Source organism: Oryzias latipes, chromosome 15, assembly GCF_053564925.1.
Source record: "Oryzias latipes strain Hd-rR chromosome 15, Olatipes_Hd-rR_3.1".
Lineage (NCBI taxonomy): Eukaryota > Metazoa > Chordata > Actinopteri > Beloniformes > Adrianichthyidae > Oryzias > Oryzias latipes.
In genome coordinates, this window is record NC_136251.1 from 12,125,529 (window position 1) to 12,148,764 (window position 23,236).

Sequence of the window (23,236 nt, forward strand, 5' to 3'; positions counted from 1 at the left end):
CTTCGCAAAAAAATTGAAAATTCTTCCAGATGCAGCAGAAGGAGTTGAGATTAAAGATTTCTGTTAAGGATTGGACCTTTACTGCTGTTGCATGTTATTTTTCAGCACATCAGAGGTCTGTTTGGGGGGGGTGTATATTACAGAGATATAAGTTCAATTCCTTAGTCAAGGACACAAAAGCTGTGTTTCTATTGCCTGAAATTGCGCAGATTGAATTTGTGATAGTAAATGTGCCTAATGGAAACATAACAATTAAAAAGAAAACTCAAATTTATCAACAAAAAAAATGTTGCGCTTGCGCTAGGAGTTGGCTGCCTTGGGCACTAAACAGCGCCCCCACAGGAGGTCCCAGGGCATCACACAGATCATCAAAAGTTGAGTGTGTCATGCAGAATTGATGGATTCACACCTCCTCTGTAAAATCACCAACCACAGTTTTCCCAAATTGTTTGATATAAAGCAGAAAGGGAGCCGGTTTAGCTCGTGCTGGTTGGCGATGCCTTCCGTCCGTGAAACCAGGGTTCGAATCCAGGCTGCTCCCTGTTCCCTTCTCTACTTCGGTGCCGGTCCCAAGCTCGGTTAATTTGAGAGGGTTGCGTCAGGAAGGACATCCGGCATAAAACATTGATAAGATTACCATGCGAATCATCCGCGATGAAGTGGCTGATTCGCTGTGGCGACCCCTGATGGGACAAGCCGAAAGTGGAAGAAGTTTGATATAAAGCAGATATTGTTATCCATTTCTGAGTGCTAGCAGCTCCGCGCTAACGTCGCTGACCAGAAACTATTGATGACATCAAATGGGAGTAACGTCAGATTTCGAAGACACTATTTTTACATAACTCTTTGTTTGGAGGACTAAATGTAGGAGTAAGAATTCGAAACTGGCCAAAGGCTTTAACCCTACTAGGAATAGGCTGTGGGGACTGGAACATGGAGGTCATAACATCTTTGTCCAGAACACAGCCTTAACCCAGACTGCATCTGCAGCAGATAATGGATGAAGCCATTTGAGGCGTCCTGTGGTATTTTAGGAAGTAAATGTCTGCTTTTGAGGAATTCATAAAAAGGCTCAAAACTGAAAGAGCATTAGTGTAGAAGTGTCTTCTTGGAACTTGAAGCACATATTTTTGTTTTTCTGCATCTACGACGATTTAAGAACAAACCGATTTGAGTTTTCCAGCACATGGGAAACAAAAACCTAGATCGCCGTTGACATTTAATTTTCTTGTTTTAGAATTCTGATTGTAAAAACGTAATTCGTTTTATTTTTTTAAATATTCTTTAACTAGAAACACACAAAGAAAGTTCTTCAAGTTCCTTCAGTTTTTGCTGAAACAGATAAAAATGGTTTCTGTAAGCAGTCCCCGGCTAGAATGAACAATGAGGCCATGTTTGTTAAATGTTTAATAAAGGACGTGGACTCTCCTCCTCTGCAGCTCAGATTCCTTTGTCTTCTCTGGAGGCGTTTTGGCTTCAAGCAAACCCTCAAACTTTCTCAACGACTCCTTTCACAACCCTAACCCCCCCCGGACTTCCTTCCACTTCTCTCTCTTTTTTTACGAGAAGCTGAAACTGAAGATCGTAGAAATGAATGCTCAAATACATGTGAAATATTAGGAGAAAACTGGAGGTCTGGCTGCGTTTCCTCTGCGTGAGTTTGACAGGCTGAGAAAAGGCCGGATGACAGAGGAAAGCTGAACTGAAGAGGCTGGACAGACGGCCAAGAGGAAAAGAGAGAAGGAGAACGGAAAGAAGATGACCAGAAAGAGGAGTTCTGGTCTGTGGAGCCGGATGTCACTTAACAGTCAATGTTTGGGTGGGGGGGGTTTGGGGGACACAAGTTTATGTCTCAACATGTGATGAAAATTCATCATGAAGCCAAGATTTATTGTCATGGCAACAGTTAAACAAGAAAATCCTAAAACAGAAACAAGCTGGAATTCAAAGGGTTAATCTTCATCCAGCTTTTAAGTTTAACGTTTTTTTTTTCTTTTCGTTTTTCCCCGTCATTCACATATTTTTAAGGGATTTTTGATGTCATAAAGCCAGGAAAAGAGGCTGTTTAAGACACCTAAACCTGACTATGGTTGGAAACCAGAGTGCTGTTTGAACTAACATCAATCTCTGTCTCTGCAGATGTTTCAAAATAAAAGCCCAGCTCACTGGGTGACCTACCAGCCGCTCTCCTGACAGGACCTCCAGCAGCTTGATGAGCATTCGTCCATCCCTCAGGTCCATGTAGAGGTCTGTAATGCGACAGGAGACTCTGGATAGGTGGGAGTTCACCCATTTGGTGAAGGTCTTTTTCTGCACAGCCTCGCGCTCATCTGCACACATAGAGAGAAGATGGTCAGTGAGGGAACCAAACTTTCTCAGTCTTTTTTATGGACAATCGTACTTGATGGTCCAGGTTTCCAGATGGATATCATATCATGAAGTAACAAAAAAAAGTACCCCAAATTGTCAAAACAAATATAAGGAAAATGACAATTATCAGGTGTCTCAACCTATCCTAACAGAAGGTAGGGAGTACCAAACAGGAACCCAGAGGAACCCCATCTACAAAGAATGGATCCGTTCAGTTTACTCATAACAAAAACTTTTACTCTAATTTTAAAAGACAAAATATAGTCTGTTTAAAAGAAGCCACTGAAGCAAGAACTGCAGGCATTTATTTTAAGACACAAGTTGTTAATCTGCAGAATTCACGGAGTCCAAAGCGGAAACTCAACGGAATATATTGCATCAATGTACCTCTGAGGACTGAACACCTCAACAATGAACATCTCAGAGGAAGTTACTGGGCAAAAGCACACAAAGTAAAAAAATTAAACCTGAAAATGAAGCTAAAATACATTCAAACAAAGTCCTATTTCAAGATTGGCTTTAATTCAACTGATATAAAAATTTCACATATCATTTTATGGTATAATTACCAATGCACTGATCCTCATTTCAAGCCCCAACAAAAAATGTATTCGAGTATTTAAGAAGCGGAAGTAAAGAAAAGGTAATAACCCTAAATAACAAAGATGTAAAGTTGGGTATTTTGGCCTGGTTTTTAATCCTATAACCATTAACATCATATTTGGTGAATGCCTTTGTGAAACCTTAATCTCATTAGCACGATCCAAACTTTCATTAAAAACCCCATGGTAGATGTTTTCTGCCTTGTGGTGCATTATCATTCCACTAGGGGCAGTAGAGTGGCTTTTCCTGCTCATTTCAAAATGGCTGCTTCCATGAAATCTCAAAAACACTTCTGGCAGGAAATGTGCTAATTTTCCAAACTTTATGGTGAGAATAACTCATCTATTGGTATTCATTTTTTAATGACTACCTGCTGTTTGAAAGAATGCTAAGTTTGTTGATAAATAATTCAGTATAATAGAGTTTCACCATGTAAAAATTAATCAATTTGAGACAGTGGGTAGAATAAGGTGCTTTTTCCTAAAAACTCATGCCAACATTATTGCTTCTTAAAGTAATATTGTTGTGATCAAAAACATATTAATTACCCAACATATCATAACTGGTACTATCTATATATCATTTAAAAAAATGATATTGCCACTTTTGATGTTTCATTAAAGAGTTTAAAAAAACATCTTAAAAAATGTTTTAGAATTATCTGTCAGTTCTTTCATTGTAGAGTAAAGAAGTAAAAAGTTCCCAAAACACTTTTGTCCCTTCACTTTGAAACTATTTCATCCAAATTGCTTAAAACAGTTGGAGAGGGGAAAAAAGGCAGATGAGACCATCTGGATGTTCCTGAGAATCGTGTCATTGTTCCTGGACGGCTGCAGTGTTTGTGTCTGATAGAGCAGACACCATCCAAAACCCAGCTGTGGCTAACCTCACACACAGCAGAAGAAATGCAGCCTGAGCGTCCACAGCTCAGGTTTGTTCCTCACAGACCTTCTGGTTTGTTTCTGAGGCTCACTCTGCATGCTGAGGACTGACTTCTGCTGATTCTCTGCAGATATCCTCTGAATCTGAACAGAGCTTTACCTGCATTTAGGGGAAAATAACTGAAAACGCATTTAGATTTTAGATTTAGAAACTGAAATGCACAAAAGTCAGTTGAATGTGAGCCATCTCTTCCAATGGTCCGTTAGTTTCAATGTGTGGGGGGTAAAACTATTATCCGTTAACAGTGTTTTTGAGCCATTTTCACTTTTACTATGAAATGTTCCCTCCTCAGAAAGGGCTGGACACAAGCAGTCGTACGTGCATTATTGAAATATTTCTGGGATTTTTGGGTCACGTTCTCAGCATCTTGGAGCAGACAAGCTTCGGAGTTCTGAAAGTTCCTTGTTGCAGGAATAAACTCAGCGTGACCTCTGGAAGGAAACTGGGCTCGGTTAAACGTCCACAAGCAGCTGATAAGAAGCAATTCTTCCAAACCACACTATTGACCTCCAGAGGCGGGACAATGGCCGCAGTGTTGGGAGGCCCGGAGCTGCACAAGCGCTCTCTGAGAAACCTAAAGGTAAACTGGAGCGGCTGGAGGATGAGACGCCACCAGGTCTGGGATTGGTCAGAGGAAATAGGAGAGTGGATGAAAGGGTGGAGAACGGCTGAAGACTCCAGAAAAGAACAATCCAACTTTTCTAGATTGTTATATCAGGGCTCCACTTTTTCTAAAACAAATGTCCTTCGTTTCAGAGAAAATGGACCACAAATGCAAAGATTCTGCCTTTGGCATGATGTTGCCTTATGACGACATTGTCATCACATCCATAGTGAATCCACATCAAGTTAATACAAATTCTACTTTCCCCTGAAGGAAGAATGAAGTATACACTGTATGTATTGAATAAATGGAGGACGCAAATATCAAGACAAAACAAAGCAAAACAATAAAAAGTTCAGTAATATAACAGTGTGACCATGGCAACTTTAAAGAAAAAGGATCATGTATGGAATATATATCCATTTGGAAAACAACTTTCCTGCTCAGACATGAAGACTGCAACAGGTGTTTATTAACCACAGACTTAGACTTTTTCAGGTCAATCTCATTGACTGAATATAAGAACTGGATAGTGTGACGTCATTCACAGAAAATGGCTTACTTTTGGCTCCAACCAAATTAACACCACCTTGTTACAGCTAGATAACTTCAGTAAGCAGTGATAAGTCTGAGTCATTGTATCTATGGCAACCACTCTCACCAATCACGAGTAAGCTCGTTAGAAGTCCACACCCCTACCACTTAAAAGCCGGCTCCGTGAGATGTTCACCATGAAACCACATGCTATTATTGAAGCATCTGATTGGTCAGTTTAAAACGAATAACTTACACTACAGAAAAAAACACCATGAAGCAAAAATGAGGATTATCAAGAACGTGTTAAAAACAAAAGTAGCTCAGCAAGAATGCTGGTTCTGACAAATAGAACAGCTTTTTATTTCATTATATAAGTCTATGCCATTTTAGCTTCTAGCAGGCAGCAGGTACTTCCTGTTTGGAACGCCAGGGGGGAGAGGCGTCACTCAGTCCAGTCCTCTTATACAGTCAATAGTAAAACACTTGTGCATTCAAAAGCTTTATTTTAGAATGGTGCCAACATGGTATCAAACAAAATCGGGTGAAAGTCCATCCACACCTGCAGAAAGGTGTAAAGGTCATTTCTATGTCTTGTTAGTCACGTCTTAGTGTTTTAGGCTGCATATCTACTCTACTAACTTAAAGTTAGCTGCAAAGGTTTCTAGCATTGGTGCCAAACTCCAGGCCTCGAGGACCGGCTTCCTGCTGGTTTTCCAGAAATCCGGCTTTTTCTGCTGCAGATTACCTGGATCAGGTGTTTTCAGCCAATATCGAGCTTTGATGCTAGGGTGGTTGGAAAACATGTTGGATTCTGGCCCTTGAGGCCTGGATTCTGACACCCCTAGTTTATGGTGTCTTGGTGTGATTGATAATTAAATGCAGGCTGTAATTATGAACTTTTTCTCAAAAGAAAAACTCTAAATTAAGAAGAAGTAGTTTGCGTCAAAGAGGCTAACTTCTTTGGGGACTAGTTTTGGGTTTATTAAGCTGAGTTTCTGTGTTGGCGTGCGCTCTGTCCATCTTTGGCCTCTCCCGAAATGTTTTAGTCTGTGCGCGTGGCGTGCGGTGGCTTCCCACAGAGGGTGGGTGAGGGAGGGGGGGCGTTGGGTTTCCCCTTCCTGCAGCCGTTGCTTTTTCCTGAATGCGAGTAAATGAACCTCACACTGGCAGATCGCACAGCGCCGCAGACCGACACGAAAGAAACGGCAATAACTTGACCCTTTGTGGATTTGATGAATCACAGTTCATCAGTGGAATGTCCGCAGAACACAGGAACCTCCCAGTGTGATCTTCAGGTTTTCCTCTTGTGTCAAGAAGAAGATGAATACAGGAAATCAAAAATCTCAAATCTTTAAAAAATGTTTTGTTTTTAAAGGATTTTTCAAGAAATCTAAATTAGATATGAAACGTTATTACTTTCAGTGTCATATTCTAATGTTATATAATGTTTATGATATTTATTCAGCAAATGTACTTCATTCATTATTTTGTGTTACATTTTGTGTAACACAAGATTTTGTGTTACAAAATAAAGAATAGAAACTTAACATTTATAAGCACTGGCTGCATTTACTTAAGGAGGTTTAAAGTGAACACACATAAACAAGTGTGTGCACGCACACACACAAACACACACTCAGCTAAGCAGAATTCAATGTCAGCGGCTTCAGTTACGGATTCTGACTCTCGGGGTTTTGCTGAATCCACAAGAAGAAGAAGCTTCTGCGAGTTTGACAGGGATCTATAGATCGGCTCAATGGCACACACATACACAAACACACAGTTACACACTTTTAATAGGAGGATGACCTTAACCTCAGGAAGCGCGCACACAAACACAAACGCACAATGGAGACAGGAAAGTGGAGTCAGAGCATCATGTGAGGTGCATCAAGCTCTTGTATCATTGTGTGAATGTAAATAACACACACACACAACAAATATGAGCACGGTCTGCACCATTCAGGTTTGAACCCTTCGCCTTAGTTCCATAAAGAAATGCTACAGAAAAGTGGGAGGAGGAAGAAGAAACGGCCAAGAAGGAAACCTGAGAAGAAAAGGAGCAAGAAGGAACGAGGAGAGGAACCAGAGTTCAACTCAAGGGTGGAGAAGAGAGGAAGGAAGGAGGTGATCAGAATGAAAAACAAAGAAAAAAGAAGGAAGGAAGTGAGAGGAAGGAAGGAAAAAGGATGCAAAGAAACAAACTATGGAGAGGAAAGAAAGAAAAGAAAAACCAAAAAATGAAGAAAGAAAGAAAACCATAGAACAGAGGAACGTGGGTCTCATCATCACCAAGCGCTGAATTCAGGCTGAAAATTAACCCTAAACCTCAATTTGCTCCACAAACCCGAGAATTGTATTGATGAATAAAGAAAAGACTGAATCTGCAACCTGTGAGACATGAGTCAGGGCAAAAAAACCTCAACCGTGGCAAAAAAAAGGGATGCAGTTTGATCAAATGTGTCCACAACACGATTTACAGCTTTTTAAATCAATTTAAGATTACAATCTCATTTAAAAAGACAAAAGTTTGAGTGACAAAAGATGCTAGAAAATGTAAACAAATCCATCAACCTTGTGTTAAAGTTTAAATTGTCCTGACAGCATAACTGCTGTGTTTATTCAGCACCGTTTCTTGAGTCAAGTTTGCGTGACTCTCATGCTGCTGTGAACAAAAACAGTGAGTCTGTTGTAGACAAACATGAACGATTCTTTTCCATGAGTCCAGGAGAATTTAAAGAAGTCAGTGAAGGATTTCCAAGTGATACAGTAAAAATAATCCGAACTATTTTCAGTAAAACTTTAGACAAAGTACTGTTAATGTAGTATTGAAAAAACCCTTTATGACATAAAAGTTCTTCCCAGTCAACTTCCTTTCCTGCCTTTGCTGTGTGGAGCCTTGAGGCACAGGCTGAACAAGAAAAGGCTGATATTTGACTGAAACTCATCTCCTGGGTTTTTATTTTAACTTTTTTTTTCTAGAGTGAAAATATTGTTCATCTTCAAAGAATTCCTTTATTTGTAGTTGTCATAGCAACAGTATTTTGCCCTAAAGGGAACAACTTTCCAATTGCTTTATATTTTTCAAGATTGCTGCAAACTTCCCACCTTAACGACAATAGTAATAATGCTTGAAAAAATAAGAAAATAAAAACAACAAACAGCGATTACTGTTATTATTACAGATTACACTTATAATGTAAAATAAGAAAAATGTATGTAATATGTAAAGTATTTAGTATTTTACATTTTTTTAATTGAGAATTTTCAAATGAAAGAAACAAAACTCTTCTGTTAGTAATTTTCAGTACTGACTGTTATTTTCTGATTATTGTTAGTATTTTAACACTGACCTGTAGATTTCTGCAGCTTAAAACTTGTTTTTAATTCGCAGAGAAATAAACTATTTTTCATATTAAAGATTTTCACGTTAGTCTTTAAAAACAGTCCTCACAGATTCAGTTTTCTTTTTACTTTCAACTGATGAGAATCAGAAACAAATCTAAAGAATAAGATTTTTTTAACATAAAAAAATCCATCAAGAAAAACTACACTTACTCAATAAATGTTGCAAAAAAGGCTCAAAAAGGTATTTTAAACATTCTGAATGGTAGCACAAATGCTAAAGTACAAAATGTCTTAAAAATAACCACCACAAAAAATGTAATAATTGCAAAGATAAAGATAAATTTGCCATTGCAAACTCTTGATGCTTATTTATTTACCTGAGGTGTAAATAATGGAAAACAGATTTTAAAAAGTCAAGTATCATGATTGATCTTTGTTGCTGAACATTTGCTGCTTTTTTTACTACATAAAGAGAACAAAGTTTTCATTTTTTTGTGTTTATATTCACTTTTTTATCAGCTGTTACGCTGACGACCAAGAAACGTGATTTAAAGCAAAAGTTTACATGGGAATCCCAAAAATGTTTTGACACCAGAGTGATTACAACAGCTGAAAGTATGGAGTTTAATTGGGTTAATAAATAACAGGAGTAGGAATTTATTTAGCTCCAGAAAAAACGGCAAAAAAGTGATGGGACTTGAATAAAACTGGAATAGAAAATTGGACCAGAAAGTTCTGCAGATGTTTTGAATTCTGTAGTTTGTCAGAGCAGAAACTTCAGACTTCAGTCTTTTTCTTTGGCAGCTGATCCTTGACTCCTGGTAAATGAGTACAATCCTCTAATAAAAGTGAGCACTTTTAAATCAGAATGACAACGGACTTTGGATCAGGATAAGCCCAAACCTGGAGCAAAGTCCTTCCAGAGAGTTTGTAAATTCATTTTTAATTTTTAACCGGAACAGTTGCTCCGTTTAACTTTAAATAAAAAAGACCTGTAGGACTCTAAGGCTGAGAAACAAGAAGCTTTCGTTCAGAATGAGCGGCTTCAACATTCCTGATCATACCTTTACAAAGCCGCACGCCAGATAAGATCAGCTTATCTGACGCACTCACATTTTTGCTGAATGCAATCACACATGATCTGTGACACCTGCACACAACTTTCCTGGGTTTCATTTGTGTGGTTTTTGGCAGCGAGCCTCTTCCTTCACGTAGATTCTGCACAGACTTCTAAAAGCTGAGTGGGAAAGCTGCTGTTTTCTCTCAGCGGTCGTCTGAATCTGTCAGCTCTTCCTCATGCATGACTCAAACTGCTCAGGATGCTGAGTCAAGATCTAAATCAGCTTCTGGAAATACTTTTTACTCTTCATTTTGTGGAGATCATGATTGGACTTAAACCCAACCACTCTACCAGACCAAAACCTCTGAACACTGCAGTCTATGTTGGAAAAAGACAATCTACTTTGTCTGACTGACCTTAAACTACTCTCAGTTGTTTTAGGCTTTCACTTTAACCACGCAGGCGTGGTTAGACGGTTTCCTGTGGAATAGACTTTGAAATCTGACTCACACACAGACATGAAACTAATTAAATGGTTGCAATAGACAATCATCTCCACAGAGCTCTCCTTTAAAAAATGCTCATCGTACACATGAAGCAATAGGTAGTATAAAATTTAGTCTATTGCAATACAAAAAGGTGATAGATTGTTCAGGATGTAGCCTGCCTTCAACCAACAGTGGCTGGGATAGGCTCCAGCAACCCTACGACCCCAAAAGGGATTCAGCCGTTTCTGAAGATGGATGAACGGATAGATGGCGATACAGAGTGGATTCAAACGCTCTCAGGAAGTAGGCTTTGATTTGATAAGGCCATAAAAGTCAAAGTCCAATCAGTTTGTCACACACCTGGGTGTAGAAAGCTCGTTTTTTTTAACGTTTGTCCGGTCCCATGAAGAAACTGTGAGCTGCAGTCACAACCACGCTCAGGAACCACTCTGTTCATGTTTGTCCCCGTCTAATAGATCAAATAAATCGAGATGAATTTGGAGCCAATCCCAGGTTTGGAAAGGCTCAGTTACCAGGTTGGAAGAAACAATCAGAGAATCATTTTCAGACTCCAACATTGGCTTTAAGCAGGCGGGAGAAGGTACTTTGCTCCAGACCTGAATGATATCTAAATGACCTTATGTCTAAATGTAATATGGGTTGGAGAAATACTTTCATTAGTTAAAATCCATTTATGCTTAAAGTATTATGGATTCAGAGAAAATGAAAGTTTTTCTATGATGTCATAAATGTCTGTAGGAGAAAAGTGTTCGACTGTTAAATTTGGAAATAAATAAATAAAAATGAACAACTCAAGTCACTCCTTTGCTCAGTTTAAATAAAGGTCAAGTAGAAAAAATTGTACAGAAACCTGCTGGCATTTCATCTATTCTAACATTTATTCATTAATATGCAATGTCAAACAACTATTAGAATATCAAAAGGTACTAATAATTACATTTTTTAGGTTGAAATTGAATCTGTCGTTTTTAGAGACACTTTAAAAACCTGTGTCGCTTTCAAGGAGACAGTTTCTGCAGATCGGCAGGAGTTCATCATAAATTCACCTCTGAGTTGCGCACCCCTTCCCCTCACCGCTGCAGAGCGCCGCAGGGAGCTGCTTGTGGCCCGCCCACAGAATTTTCTACATGACAAACAGCGTTTCTGATTTATGATTCACTGTGATCTGAATTAAGAAATACTCAGAAATCCAATTGTAAGCTAAATTTTCTTAATATGTCCTCCGTCATCAGAAAAAGGCCACAAAAACATGTTAGAAACATCCAAAACACCATTTTCATTGGCATGGGTCTTTAAAGGCAGTTTTCATTGTTTCATTAGATAGAAACAGGCGGATGTCTCTCAGTGAATAGACTTGTTATTCCTCAACAGTCCCTTATTGTGGCTTTACAGCTTCATAGGGGGGGGGGGGGGGGGGGGGGGTCACTGTGCAAAGACCGGGTGATAAATCATTACATTTGTCCCCTGTTTGGGGCTGAACTCGCTTTAGTTTAAGAGGATCAACTCAGAAACCTGCAGGAGACGGTCTGAAGGTGCAGCTGCAGCAGATCAATGTGACGCTGAACACTTTTTACTGTGAAGCTCAGGAGTTCTGTCAATTCTGCCAGTTCAGACGGAGCTGCACTCAGCTGTGGACTCCAAACTGCCAGAAACTGCTGCACAACCTGAGGACGGGTTTCAGCGGAAAACACACAGAATCCAAGGAAATCTGAGGTTTTGAGAAATCGCCCTTTTCCCTCTCTTTAAGCTCTCGCAGGCTCCACCTCCTTTGTGCCATTGTGAGCATGCTCAGTGGAGCATTCCTGTCAAAGCGGCCCTTTCATCCAGCAGATACGTGTGCTGAACCGCGCACATGCAGACAGCAGTTCTCCTGCACCCACGGGGTTCCCCCCTCAAACACTTCCCCATGTCACCTTCTGCTCACGCTCCACAACAGCCCGATTCTGCGCCTGTAACTGATACCGCCGCCCCGGCTGCAGCCCACGCTCCCTCAATCGCTTCCATATTGTCTCCTTTTTTCTTTGAAGAATGTCATCTCGACACTCACGAGACGCTCTAGATCCACCGGGCTTTCTTCTGACGGGAAGGAGCAATTAGATAGAGGAGAAAGGCTGCAGGACGGGTTTCTAAAAAAACAGCTTCAGGACTCCAGATCATGTTTAGCCTTTGCCTGGGACTTCAACATGGCCTCAAGAACGACAAATTAAGATGATCCACATCATATAAAACCACATTTTATTTCATTTCATCCATTTATGGAAAAAAAACAGAACTGAAAAAGTCCATTAAGAGTTTATGAAGAAGTAAAACTTTTCTTCTGCTGCTGAAACTTTTATGAAGATCTTTAACAAACAGCATTTTTATAATCTGCTCCTGATTCACAGCGATTTGAATAAAAAAATACTCAAATGTAATTTCAAGCTTAATTTTTCTTCGTATATATCATCAGAAAAATGCCACAAGAACACGTTAAAAACAACAAAACCACCATTTTCACTGGAGTGGGTCTTTGAGGTTAGACAACAGAAACAAAAACATAACATAACATTTTAAAACGAAAATTAATAAAGAAATTCTTTTTTTTTTAAATAAAAGAAGCATGAAAATTTTATTTATTTATTCTTCATTTTATAATTTTTCAAAGGGCTTTTCAGAGCCAATGATATGGAAGTGATGATGAGGAGGAGGAGGGCATGAAGCCGCCCTTCTTCCCTGCTCCATGTGGATCCGATCCTCTTTAAATTCACTAAGAGGCTAAATGTTAGAAGTGTGTGTGTGTGAGGGGGGGGGAGGTTAGCGGCTCATGAATCTTTAATGAGGAGGATGAGGAGCTCACTGAAAGAGCAACCGAAAGACATTTGGATGTTTTGGGGCTTTATGGACCACGCTGGACACGCCCCCTCCTTCTCTGAGCAGCTGATTGGCTGGTTGAGTACAAGGGGTGGTTTGATGGTTTGACAGGCGCCATTTTTCTAAAGGGTTTGTTTATGTTAGCCGCCCACGCTGATGTCGCAGTATGAAGCTCCGCCCACGTTAGAATTTCAAACTAAGGGCTTGAAAATGTTTTATTTTCTTAATAATCACACTTAAATCAGCAGTTTAGCAACATTTTTAAACTACATCTTTTTTCATCCTTCACCAAATCCTTTTTTTTTCATCTCCATTTAAATGTTTTTCCGTCTTCCTTCTTGTCTAATTTTTCCTTTTCACCCCCCTCCCTCCATGTCTGGGCTTCTTCTGTTGAATTATTAACTCCTCCACCAATCTGTTTATTAATTCATGTCTCCATTGACTCCTGTCACTCTCCAGCTGTCCTTCAGGTACCTGGAAACCTGTCTGGCTGGGATTTCTGGGTAATGTAGTCAAGCCTCATGGGAGCAAAATGTGAGAAAATAAACTTGAAATAACCTCAAAAGTTATCTTTACTGACAGGAGATGGCTTCCTGTGATTCTGTTTGAATAAACATTTTTTTTGTTCTTCATCATGACTCAGCTCTGCAGGGTCTTTGAATAAAAAAGTCCCATGAGTCAGTGCAGCAGGCGGCTCTTCTAGCTCTGTAATTGCATCGTTCCTAACTGGATGTTCGCTCAATACTCCTGATTAAAAGAAGGAAGAGCTGCCTGTCAGCCGCCTCTTCGCTCCTGAAGGAGCGATAATCGGCGACCCTTCAAACTTTTCGTCACTGGAGCTGAAGCGGCGGAGGTGAGGCGCGGCTCTGGAGCACCAGGGTTACGAGTGCCGGGCGCACTTTTAAGATTTACAGCCCAAACACGCCTCAGAGAAGGCCGCCATAAAGCCCACGACGCGAACTGCTTATCTGTCCTACTCCGTGGGAACAGCAGCAGGCTTCCAGCTGCCGCTCTTTTTCCGACACCGACTCGAGTGGATCTAAGCGTCTAAAAGCAGCACGAGTTCCTAAACTCCACAGCAGTTCATCGATGAAGTCCATAAAAGCCTCATCTGGAACATTCTCTGCTGAAGATCAGTCAACTTTTCAGATAAAGAAAAGAGGAAGAAGCAAAGCCTGGAGAAGAAAAAAAACTTTCATATGAAGCTTCTGAAAACGACAAAGAGCTGAAAGTCCATTGAAATAAAAGGAAAACCAATCCAGCTTCAGCTTATTTCTATTAAACTTACCAAACTACTTTTGGGTTGTGAATTGACTCTTTAACTGAAGTTTAATGACAAAAAACAATTTACAGTTAAAGTAAGATTCAACACAAAAGAATGGACTTGAAATGAATGAATAAAAAACACATATTGAAGACACTGAATTCATACCAACCTTCAGTCAGAGTCCGACTTCAAAATATCATAAGTTCTGGCATTCATACAATAAAGCCACAGTATGTATATTTTGTAAAAATTCATGACGAGATTGAACTTTTATTCATACTTACTGCCATTTATTAACATGAATCAAAACTAAATTTAATGTTGAAACAGGATTTATCATAATTTTTGCCTTTACATTTTTATAATGAAATGATAAAAAGCAAGACTGCATTGATATTGACGAAATAACACACTTTTATTAACTAAATAAGGTCCCGTTGTTTTGGAGCGCATCTGAGCTAAAATCCAACCCCTAAATGAACAGTTTTTCAGTTTTATCTGATAATAGCTTGAAATATGCATAAATAGATACTTCGGAGTAGCTGACATATGCAGGGGCATTTGTGAGGCAAACACAAATTGAATGATTTCTCAGAGACAGCAGCTCTCTGCTTTCAGCCTCATGACCCCCCCCCCCCCCATCAGGCCTGGAGCCAGCCGCCTGCTTTCAGCCTCAATAGCTGCCATTAGAAAATTGGCTGCATCGGCCTTCAGCTAAATTCAGCCCGCCGGTCAGTTATCAGCCAATGTTTTCTCCACAGAAAAAAAAGGTTTTACGGCTAACGGCTTCTGTCGATAGAAAAACCGACACCTCGCAGCCTTCGGGAGCGCTGCGCATGGTCTGAAGGTCAGAGGTCGAGATCTGCCACTGCGAGACATCTAAACCAGGATTTTGATTAAAAACACATTTGTACTGATCTTTACATGGCTTGTAGATAGAGCACGAAATCAGTTCTGCTTTTTGATTAGGGCTCGACGATTTGAGGAGAACTCATGATCTGTGATATTTATTATTGATCAATATTTCGATGACGATATAACTTGTGATACATAAGCAAACAGCAAAACAACCAAAAACATAATTTCCATTTCAATGCCACAGTTCAGTTTAAATAAGAGTCAACAAAACATAAATTACACTCCAAATGACCCTCGTCTATATAGGAGATGAACATCTAACATAAAAGAGCTCCATCTGATTGGTCAACAACGTGAAGGGCTCCATCCGATTGGTCAAATGCATAAAGGGATTTATTTAATTCATTTAAATGATTGTTTTGGCATATTTAAGGTAACCATTTATCACAGTTTTCTTTTGTGATATGTGTATTGCACAGCTTGATATCGATAATTTGCGATTTATCGTGCAGGCCTAAGTTTGTTGCTTTTCTTTACTTGCATCTCCAAATAAAACTACAGAACCAGAACTTTCGGTTTGGTCACAGCTGACCTTACAGGTGGATACGGCGTCTCTGCAGGTGAAAAATGGGCAAACCTGTACAGGGCAGGAAGGTCGATGAAATATCAAGGTCCAATACGTACATGCTGCAGGCGACAGGTCATAGCGGACACCTCAACAACAAGCAAGGGTAAGTAGGGGTTGAAGTAAGTAAAGTATCGTGGGGATTTTTCATTTTTTCCCCTGCAAAATCATGCAAACTTTGCAAGGAGCCAGTAAGTTATGGTCACATGATAAGCTCCATGTATACAGGTTTTCCCATAAGGCTGTGCATTTTCCATTAGCCTTACAAATACTTCGTGCTGCAATTATCACACGCACAAAAATGGTACGTTCCAATTTTAACATGCCTCAAAGAAACTGCAAGACACACTTTTGCTCCCCCCTAAAGATGCAACTTGAACCGGCCGCTCCGCTCTTCAACCCTTGACAGGCCCGGACAACCCAAAAATCTGCAACACCCGGTACAGACAGGATCATTATATCAATTTTATGAACGGTCTTATAGTTTCATCTTTACAGGCGAAAAAGCTCTGCAAAACTCTCCAACACACAACCACAATGTTAACACAAGCCTCATTGAAAGGACATCCAGGCAACTTGTTGAAGCCAACCTTAAAAACCAGCGTTTGACCTTATGACCGGCTGGAAACCTGTCAGCCAATCACAGCAACTGGAAGCTGTTACTCAAGGAAACCACACCCGCTTCTTATTGTTCCATCCTTCAACATTTGTTTCCAAAGTTACATTTACGATAAAGAACGCTGCAAAAAAGATTTTTTTTTGTTGCTATTTAGTGAAAAACTGAAGCATTTATCATTTGTGGTAAATTAAGCATGATGAAGACAACCAATCAACTCATAGTGCCGATGGACCGCACAGACACGTTTGGACAAATTATGATTGGGAAAGCATCGGTGGAGAAAAATGAAAGGAATCACATCGAGGTCTAGTTTAATATTTGAGGTTTAGACCAAAACGTCACATTTTTAAAACGTGTCAACCTGTTACGTCCCAGGACGTTTTGCTTTGTGTGGTTTTCTTTTTGTGTGTCTTGCAAATGTCAGTGTGCAGGTGCCGGACTGTGATTGGTGTGGTGCTCCAGCACTGGAAGTGGATTGGCTGCCAGAAGTCACTCCTGGAATCACACCTGCTATAAAAGGAACCAGGAAGAAGACCAAAGGAGGCTCATTTGACATTTCCCACCTCTCCCAAAACCAGCTATATAGAGTTTAGAGATGTAGGAGTGGACTGCCATTTACTTTGACTCATGTTTTCTCATGTTAGGGAGGTAAGTTGTTGTCTTTTGGTTTATGTTGTTTTACTAGGTAAGATTTGGGTTCTTGTTAGGTAGGTCAATTTTTGTTTGTTATTTTGGCCTAGGTCCACTCTGAAGTAAATACTCTAGCTCTCATGTTTCAATCAAAATAAATCTCTTAACTTGCTTTAAGTGTGCTGGCTTTTGAGACTGGAGGGAGATGGGGCTTCATTTTTTTGTGTTGCGTCCTTTTTGGGCCACTAGAAGGGGGGGCGTAACACAACCCTTTGAAAAAAAGTAGACTTGAAGTTTATCTCATTAAATATAGTTGATTAGTATTAGTATAGTAAATGTACTATAGAGCATGTACATGTAGTGTAAGGTGTATGATAACTGAAATCTCCTTTAGACAAAAAAATGGAACATTTCAAAGTTTACAAATATATAAATAGTATATAAAAAGTAAACTTCAAGTATACTGCCTCAGTTTAGACAACGTATACTTTAAGTACACTTAAATATGCGCTCATCTTTTGATCTATTTTCAAAGCGTCCCCAGTGGTCTTTTAATTATGATTATTTTTAGCCAAAAACAGTAAGCCCGCCCCCACTTCCTCTCACCCATCTGTTTACACTCTCTTCCGCTAGCTTACAGCCCCCCCTCACACCCCCAAGTTAACATTACTAATGCAACAAAAATGGAGAGCAATATCAGAGATATCCAGCCGTACAGTTCAGATCCAGATTCCAGCTCAGACGAGGAAAACAAAGACGTTCATGGATTTATTTATCTAAAAGTGGATGCGTCAGAATGGAGCAGAGCAGGGAGACTCAAACTGCTTTTTCTTCCATCTGCTTCTGATTCACAACAATTTTAAAGAAGAAATATTTAGAAATGCTAATTAAAGCTTATTTTTCTTAATAAATGTCCTCCATCATGATAAAAGTGCCACAAGAACATTTTTACAAACACCAAAAACAGCCGTTTCATCAGAGTGGGTCCTTGAAGTAGGAAGCTGCAGACTTTCAGTCTAAAATGAATCATTTCAACCAGAGGTAACTCTGGGTGAATCCCCCCTCCCCCCCCATGCTCTCCTCCAGATAAAAGTCAATGAAAACCAACAGCCACGTTTATAAAGTCGACTTTGTTCATTCAAAAGTCTGATGAGTTGTGGTCGTCTCCATGGTGTGGAGTTTCTGTTTTCAAAAACAGGGATTTTTTCTTTGATTTCAGAAATTTCACTTTGTCTGGGTTCAGATTTTCTGTTTGACCAAAATTTCCAGGACCGTCATCGTTTCGATAAAACAACCTTCAATCAAACTTTACCGCTCTCCTTTTATTGCGGCTTTAATTCTGCAATCACAGCGTTGGATCAAATATTAAGACTGAGATGAGGAGCTGGACTTTCATCTGCGGACCAACACCCTGCAGCCTGATAAGACCAAATGAGGAAGAGGAGCAAAGGCTGTCCGTCAGCTCACAGCTCTGTGACAAAATGTGGGTGTGGAGCTAACCAGTGTCTGAACCCCCCCCCCCCCCCCCCCCCCAAGGCTGATCTGTTGCAAGGCAGCAGCAGCTTTGTTAGAGTGTGTGTGTGAAGGTGAAGTGGGGTGCGGCCCGGCCGCTTTGACTTTAAAGCAGATGCTGATTCATGAATTGTGAAGATCTGGCTCTGGACCGAAGCCCGGCTCGAGCGTCTCACCTTGCAGCTGTTTGAATCGTCCCTCCAGCTGGTTGTAGTTGAAAGCAGCGGAGGCTCCCGTGTGTGCGGGGTCGGGGCTGGGCCCTCTGGAGGGGCTGAGGCTGGGGCCCAAGCTGGCCCCGTGAGAGGGGCCGGGGCCACCGTAATCTGAGGTGGGGGAGAGGGGTGAGAGCGGCCCGCTGAGGGCGCCGGAAGCGTTCTGAAATTCCATAGGGAAACCCCAGACAGGAGGACTCAGATGAGACGAGTCATGGAGGAGAAAGTCCACAAGAAGGCATCAAAAGGTCCCGAAGGATCAATCCAGACACGAGGCGGCCCCCCCAGACCCAGTTTGATTCCTGCAGAGCTCAGCGGAGAGTTCCACACAAACTTTCAGCAGAAGACAAATATAAAAAGGAAAAATTTTCAATAGATCCTAAGCTTCAAACCCACAGCTTCAGCTGCAAGACTGCGTGGTGGAGCGACACAGGAGGTGAACAGTGGGTCCCCTCTCTCTCTCTCTCTCTCTCTGTGAGGCAGGAATCGCTGGCTCAGCACGTAAACCGCTGCTACGGCCGTGAAAGCATCAGTTTCCCTCCTTGCAAACATCCATGAGTGCTGCAAGATCTCCCCTCCTGACACGATCCCAGGCTGAAGAAGACGAGGAGGGCAGCGGGAGAAAGAGCGCAGCGAGAGCAGCAGCGGGAGAAATGAAAGCGGGGGATTGTCCTCCGGTGTGCGGAGGCAGCAGATCGGACACTGAGACACCTTTCAGACAGAGGGAAAACTGAGGGGGGAGGGGCTGCGTGCACTGGCAGCTGCCCCGCCCTCTGACCAATCACAGCCATCTAATCCAATTTGACATGGACACTCATTAGCATAAAAGGTGGAGCATGGGGAGGGAAGACAAAAACAAGCAGGAGACTGAACTTCTGAGAAAATCATAAAATCATGAAAAACAATCTTTTTCTGCCTATAGAAGGATAAAACAATATAAATAACTTTTTTCTCTCTTCTACTTCCTGCTTTGAGTCGTGCATTTTCCTTCATCAGCTTCAGGCGGGATTTTGCTTCCCAATCTTCATGTTTCCAATAATATTTTGAAGACTTGTTCAATTCAATGCAAAAAGAGGCAATCTGAAAATAGGGAGAGAATTACTAGAAAGTAATTATACTTTAAATTATGCATCCCTGGAGGAAGTCATTTTTACTAAAGAAATCGCATAATAAGATCAAATTCCATAAAAAAAGAGTTCCACAGCAGAATTCAGAAAGGGAAAAACAACCTGAAAGAGCTGGTTGAATCACTGAAATTGAATGCTATACGCCCCAATATTTATTGAATTTGATAGTTTGTATGTTGAGTTTTTATCTACCTAACGTAGTTATATTGATTACAACAAAACACTAGTGAACAAAATGAGAATAGGATCTTAGTACACCCATCTTAATAAATCCTCATTACATCTACAAGTAACACGGATTCTTAGAACCTTAATCTAAATGTTTATCTCCTAAACTGACTTGTCAACATTTATTAAACTTTAAAATGACATCCTTAAAATGAAATCTAAAGCTACAAAGCAATTTGAGCCTATTTTCTTTTTCAGTATACAGCAAACAGATTGTGACTAATTTTAATAATAATTTCTTTATATCTAGATCTTGGCTCTAAATGAGAAAGAAATTCCGGACAGTGTTGATTTTGAGAAAAGCTTGGAAAGTGGTAGAAGGAAAGAGAAGTGAAAAGACCTGCAGAATGTCTAAAAAAAGGGTTTCACATTTTTGTAAGTAGTTATACAAAAGAAAGTAATTAAATGTTCCTTTAAGGGTTTTCTTGCATCTCTGTTTTAGGAAACAGCTTTGCCGTCAGGTTTCACCTTTAGGCTTTACCCCTTTTCAGAATAAAAGCTTCACATATAATCAATGAACATTAATTAAATGCTGTAGATTTAACCTTAAGAGGTGGAGCCACAAAGTAAGCCCCCATCACTATCCCTCCACCACCATGCTTGGCAGTGTTCACATTTCTGCCAAAATTATGATGGAAAACCCTTGATTAGGCCTCATCAGCTGACTTGGTTAGTTTTTGACTTAACAATTTTTTTCATGGTGGTAATGAAAGAGATGTGTGGAACAGGCCGGGCTTCAGACAGAAGGATTGACGTTTATTAGCGTCTGATAAAAACGCGAAGCGCAGCTCCCCACAAAAACAGGATCATGTGAAACTGCTCATCCTGCCTCATCTAATCCTGTCTGACACAGAGACAACGCTGCCGCTTCACGCCTATGAAGACAGCACAAGAGAGGGAGCGTCTGAGGGGGGGGTCCGGATTGGGGGTGTTAGTTCATCTCTCCCTCACAGACGTCCAAACATCCTGAGGAACCCTCTGCTCTAATATTAGAGCGCTCGGGAGATCTTCTTCCTGTCTGAGCATTCCAGCACTTCCTGTTTGAGCCACACAGACACTCCACACAGCACAACACGAGGGCGCAGTAAAAGGTGGAGTCGCCAAACAAATCTGGAATCGCCAGAGCTCTGCTTCCTGCATTGCAGATTCACCAGAGACAGCGAGGACGCAAAAGGTCAGAGGTCAGGATGCTCAAACAATACACGGAAAAAATATTTCAGTCGCAACACATCCCAGACATGTAAGAGCCTTCTCCCCTAACGTCTGCAGCCTGAGGCATCGGGCCGCTTCCTTCACAGAGACGAGGCCCCGGTTTGATTTCCCGTGCTGTCATCGGGAACTTTTGCCGATAAACACAAACTCCGACGGCGATGAGGAGTCCATCCTGAATGCGCTCGCTTTTTTCCTTTCAAGCTGTGGCAGGAAAAAAACCAAAAGCAGATAGGAACCAGAGCGAAGGTCCTGCAGAGGAAAGTTTTCTCTTTCAGAACCAAACTGACAGTCCAGTGTTCAAATGTTCTGCAGGAAAACCAGATTTCATGTCTGCTGTGTTCCCTCGCAAAAATTTACATTCTAAAAATAACCCACAGTAGGTGAAAACCCGTGAAGCAGTCAACTTTAGTTGTCACAGATGTTTCAAAGCTGTAAAACCCCTCATTACACACCAGACAGTCATGAGCATTTTCATCCTTTTCTCTTCTCTTTTTTTAAATCCCCTCTCAAAGTTCAAAAAGTAGTGTAGAATGAAAACAAAGATCTGATCCCAGTTGACGATTTACGTAGATTTGACAAACTGAACAGATTCAGTACAGGAGGCACGGCACTCGGGGGACTGACCGACAATGTCGACAGCCAATCAGGAGTCTTGAATGAGGAGGTTGGACTCAAATCTGCTGTAGGCCTGTCTATCTGTGATTTTGGTCTCATCTGAAGGATGAAAAACTACCGGACATGTTCCACATATCTTCCAACCGCACAGTCACAGGGAGGACAGAGATCCAAACACCTGGAGGGACACGCGTGAAACTTTCTTCCCCGTCATCCTCCTCAAACGCCTCATATCAGCTTGGATCAGAAGATTAGAGCGTCCATCAGGAACATTCATGTCTAATTTGATCTGCACGTCTCAAACAAAGACATTTTTTGGTTGTTTTTGTTTCCGATTGAATGGGGGGAGGGCAGGGTGAGACGTGTGGGTAAAACTGGACCCCGCCCCACATGCAGCCACAGAGCAGAGGTCAGAGGTCAGGTCAACGCAAACAGGCAGCAGATGGACCCAGCGTTTCTTGTTCAAACACCTCGAGGTGCTCTTGGTGTCCCCGAGCACCCCTCAGCATGAGAGTGCCGTCTGTCCGACTGCTCAGTCACGCCGTGTTCCCCGCCATCATCAGACTTCCTCGTGGTTCGGCCCTTCGGGCCGCCACAGTCAAACCAAACAGAGCCTTCATAGAGCTGGAGCAGGGGTCGGCTCAAACTCAGCTCTGCTCAATCTGAAGCAGACGGTGCGTTCAGGGAGCAAACACGCAGCGCTGCTGTGGTGAATTTCACACCGACTCGCTGCCTCATCCTCCTGACCGCACACGCATTCCTCTGAGGGCAGCAGCCAGGCAGAGAACGCCACTTTCTGTACGGGAAAAGACCAGCTGGGTTTGCCCGATCCATTTTCCTACTACATCGTAATGAATTGAAACTTCAATAAAAAAGATCGGCTTTTGATTGACACCTCATATCAGACAGGATGAAAACTAAAACGAGTAAAAACAGAACAGAGACAATTGTCTGAAACACTGGAACAGAAAAATAACCAGAAGCTGCTTTCCTTCCACTTTTTCCTAAAAAAAAGGCAATTCAGCACAGAAAAGAGCCACACCAGCATTCCCAGCATTCCTCTCCCTGCTCCTGCAAACAGGAAGTGACACACATTCCCGTCTGTGTGGGTCATGCGCATCTCTGTGGGGATCCTGGTCTGCCTCTGCTTCCAATTACCTGGAGTCTTCTGTGAGAAAGCCCTCAAACAAACGCAGGACCGCTTCTGTCTGAAGCTCACCCATGTCCGCTGGTTCGGGTTCAGCTTAGTAAATATGAAACTGAAGGGAACAGCAGCTGAGAGAAGACGGGAAACCAAACATCCACAGCACTCCGATTTCCACTGTTCATATTTTCTCTAAAGGTAAGCCTCTATGAGACGTTAAAGTAAGCCAAACGTTCCAATGAATTAAAAATAAAAAGAAGACAACAGATCTTTCTCGTGCTTAGAGGTGGGGGTATCATGGTTGGGTGTTAAGTAGCAACACAGGAAGGGCTTGGATTTCCAGAAAAATCCATCATTGGGTTAG

The 23,236-nt window shown here is 41.3% G+C and overlaps 1 protein-coding gene across 3 annotated transcripts in view; it reads right to left on the reverse strand.

The window, feature by feature from the left end:
- The window catches only part of LOC101159770 (spectrin beta chain, non-erythrocytic 1), a 122,255-nt gene that overhangs the window by 44,941 nt on the left and 54,078 nt on the right, over positions 1 to 23,236 (reverse strand). For 2 of the 3 annotated variants that reach the window (XM_023963143.2, XM_078931740.1), the window contains exons 1-2: positions 18,511 to 19,266; positions 2,179 to 2,330 (exon numbers count right to left, since the gene is read on the reverse strand). In XM_023963143.2, coding sequence (XP_023818911.1) covers positions 2,179 to 2,330; positions 18,511 to 18,721 — 363 coding nt within the window. In that variant the 5' untranslated portion in view covers positions 18,722 to 19,266. Of the gene's footprint in view, positions 1 to 2,178; positions 2,331 to 18,510; positions 19,267 to 23,236 lie in introns of those variants that run through there. The other variant, XM_023963144.2, reaches the window with a different exon arrangement.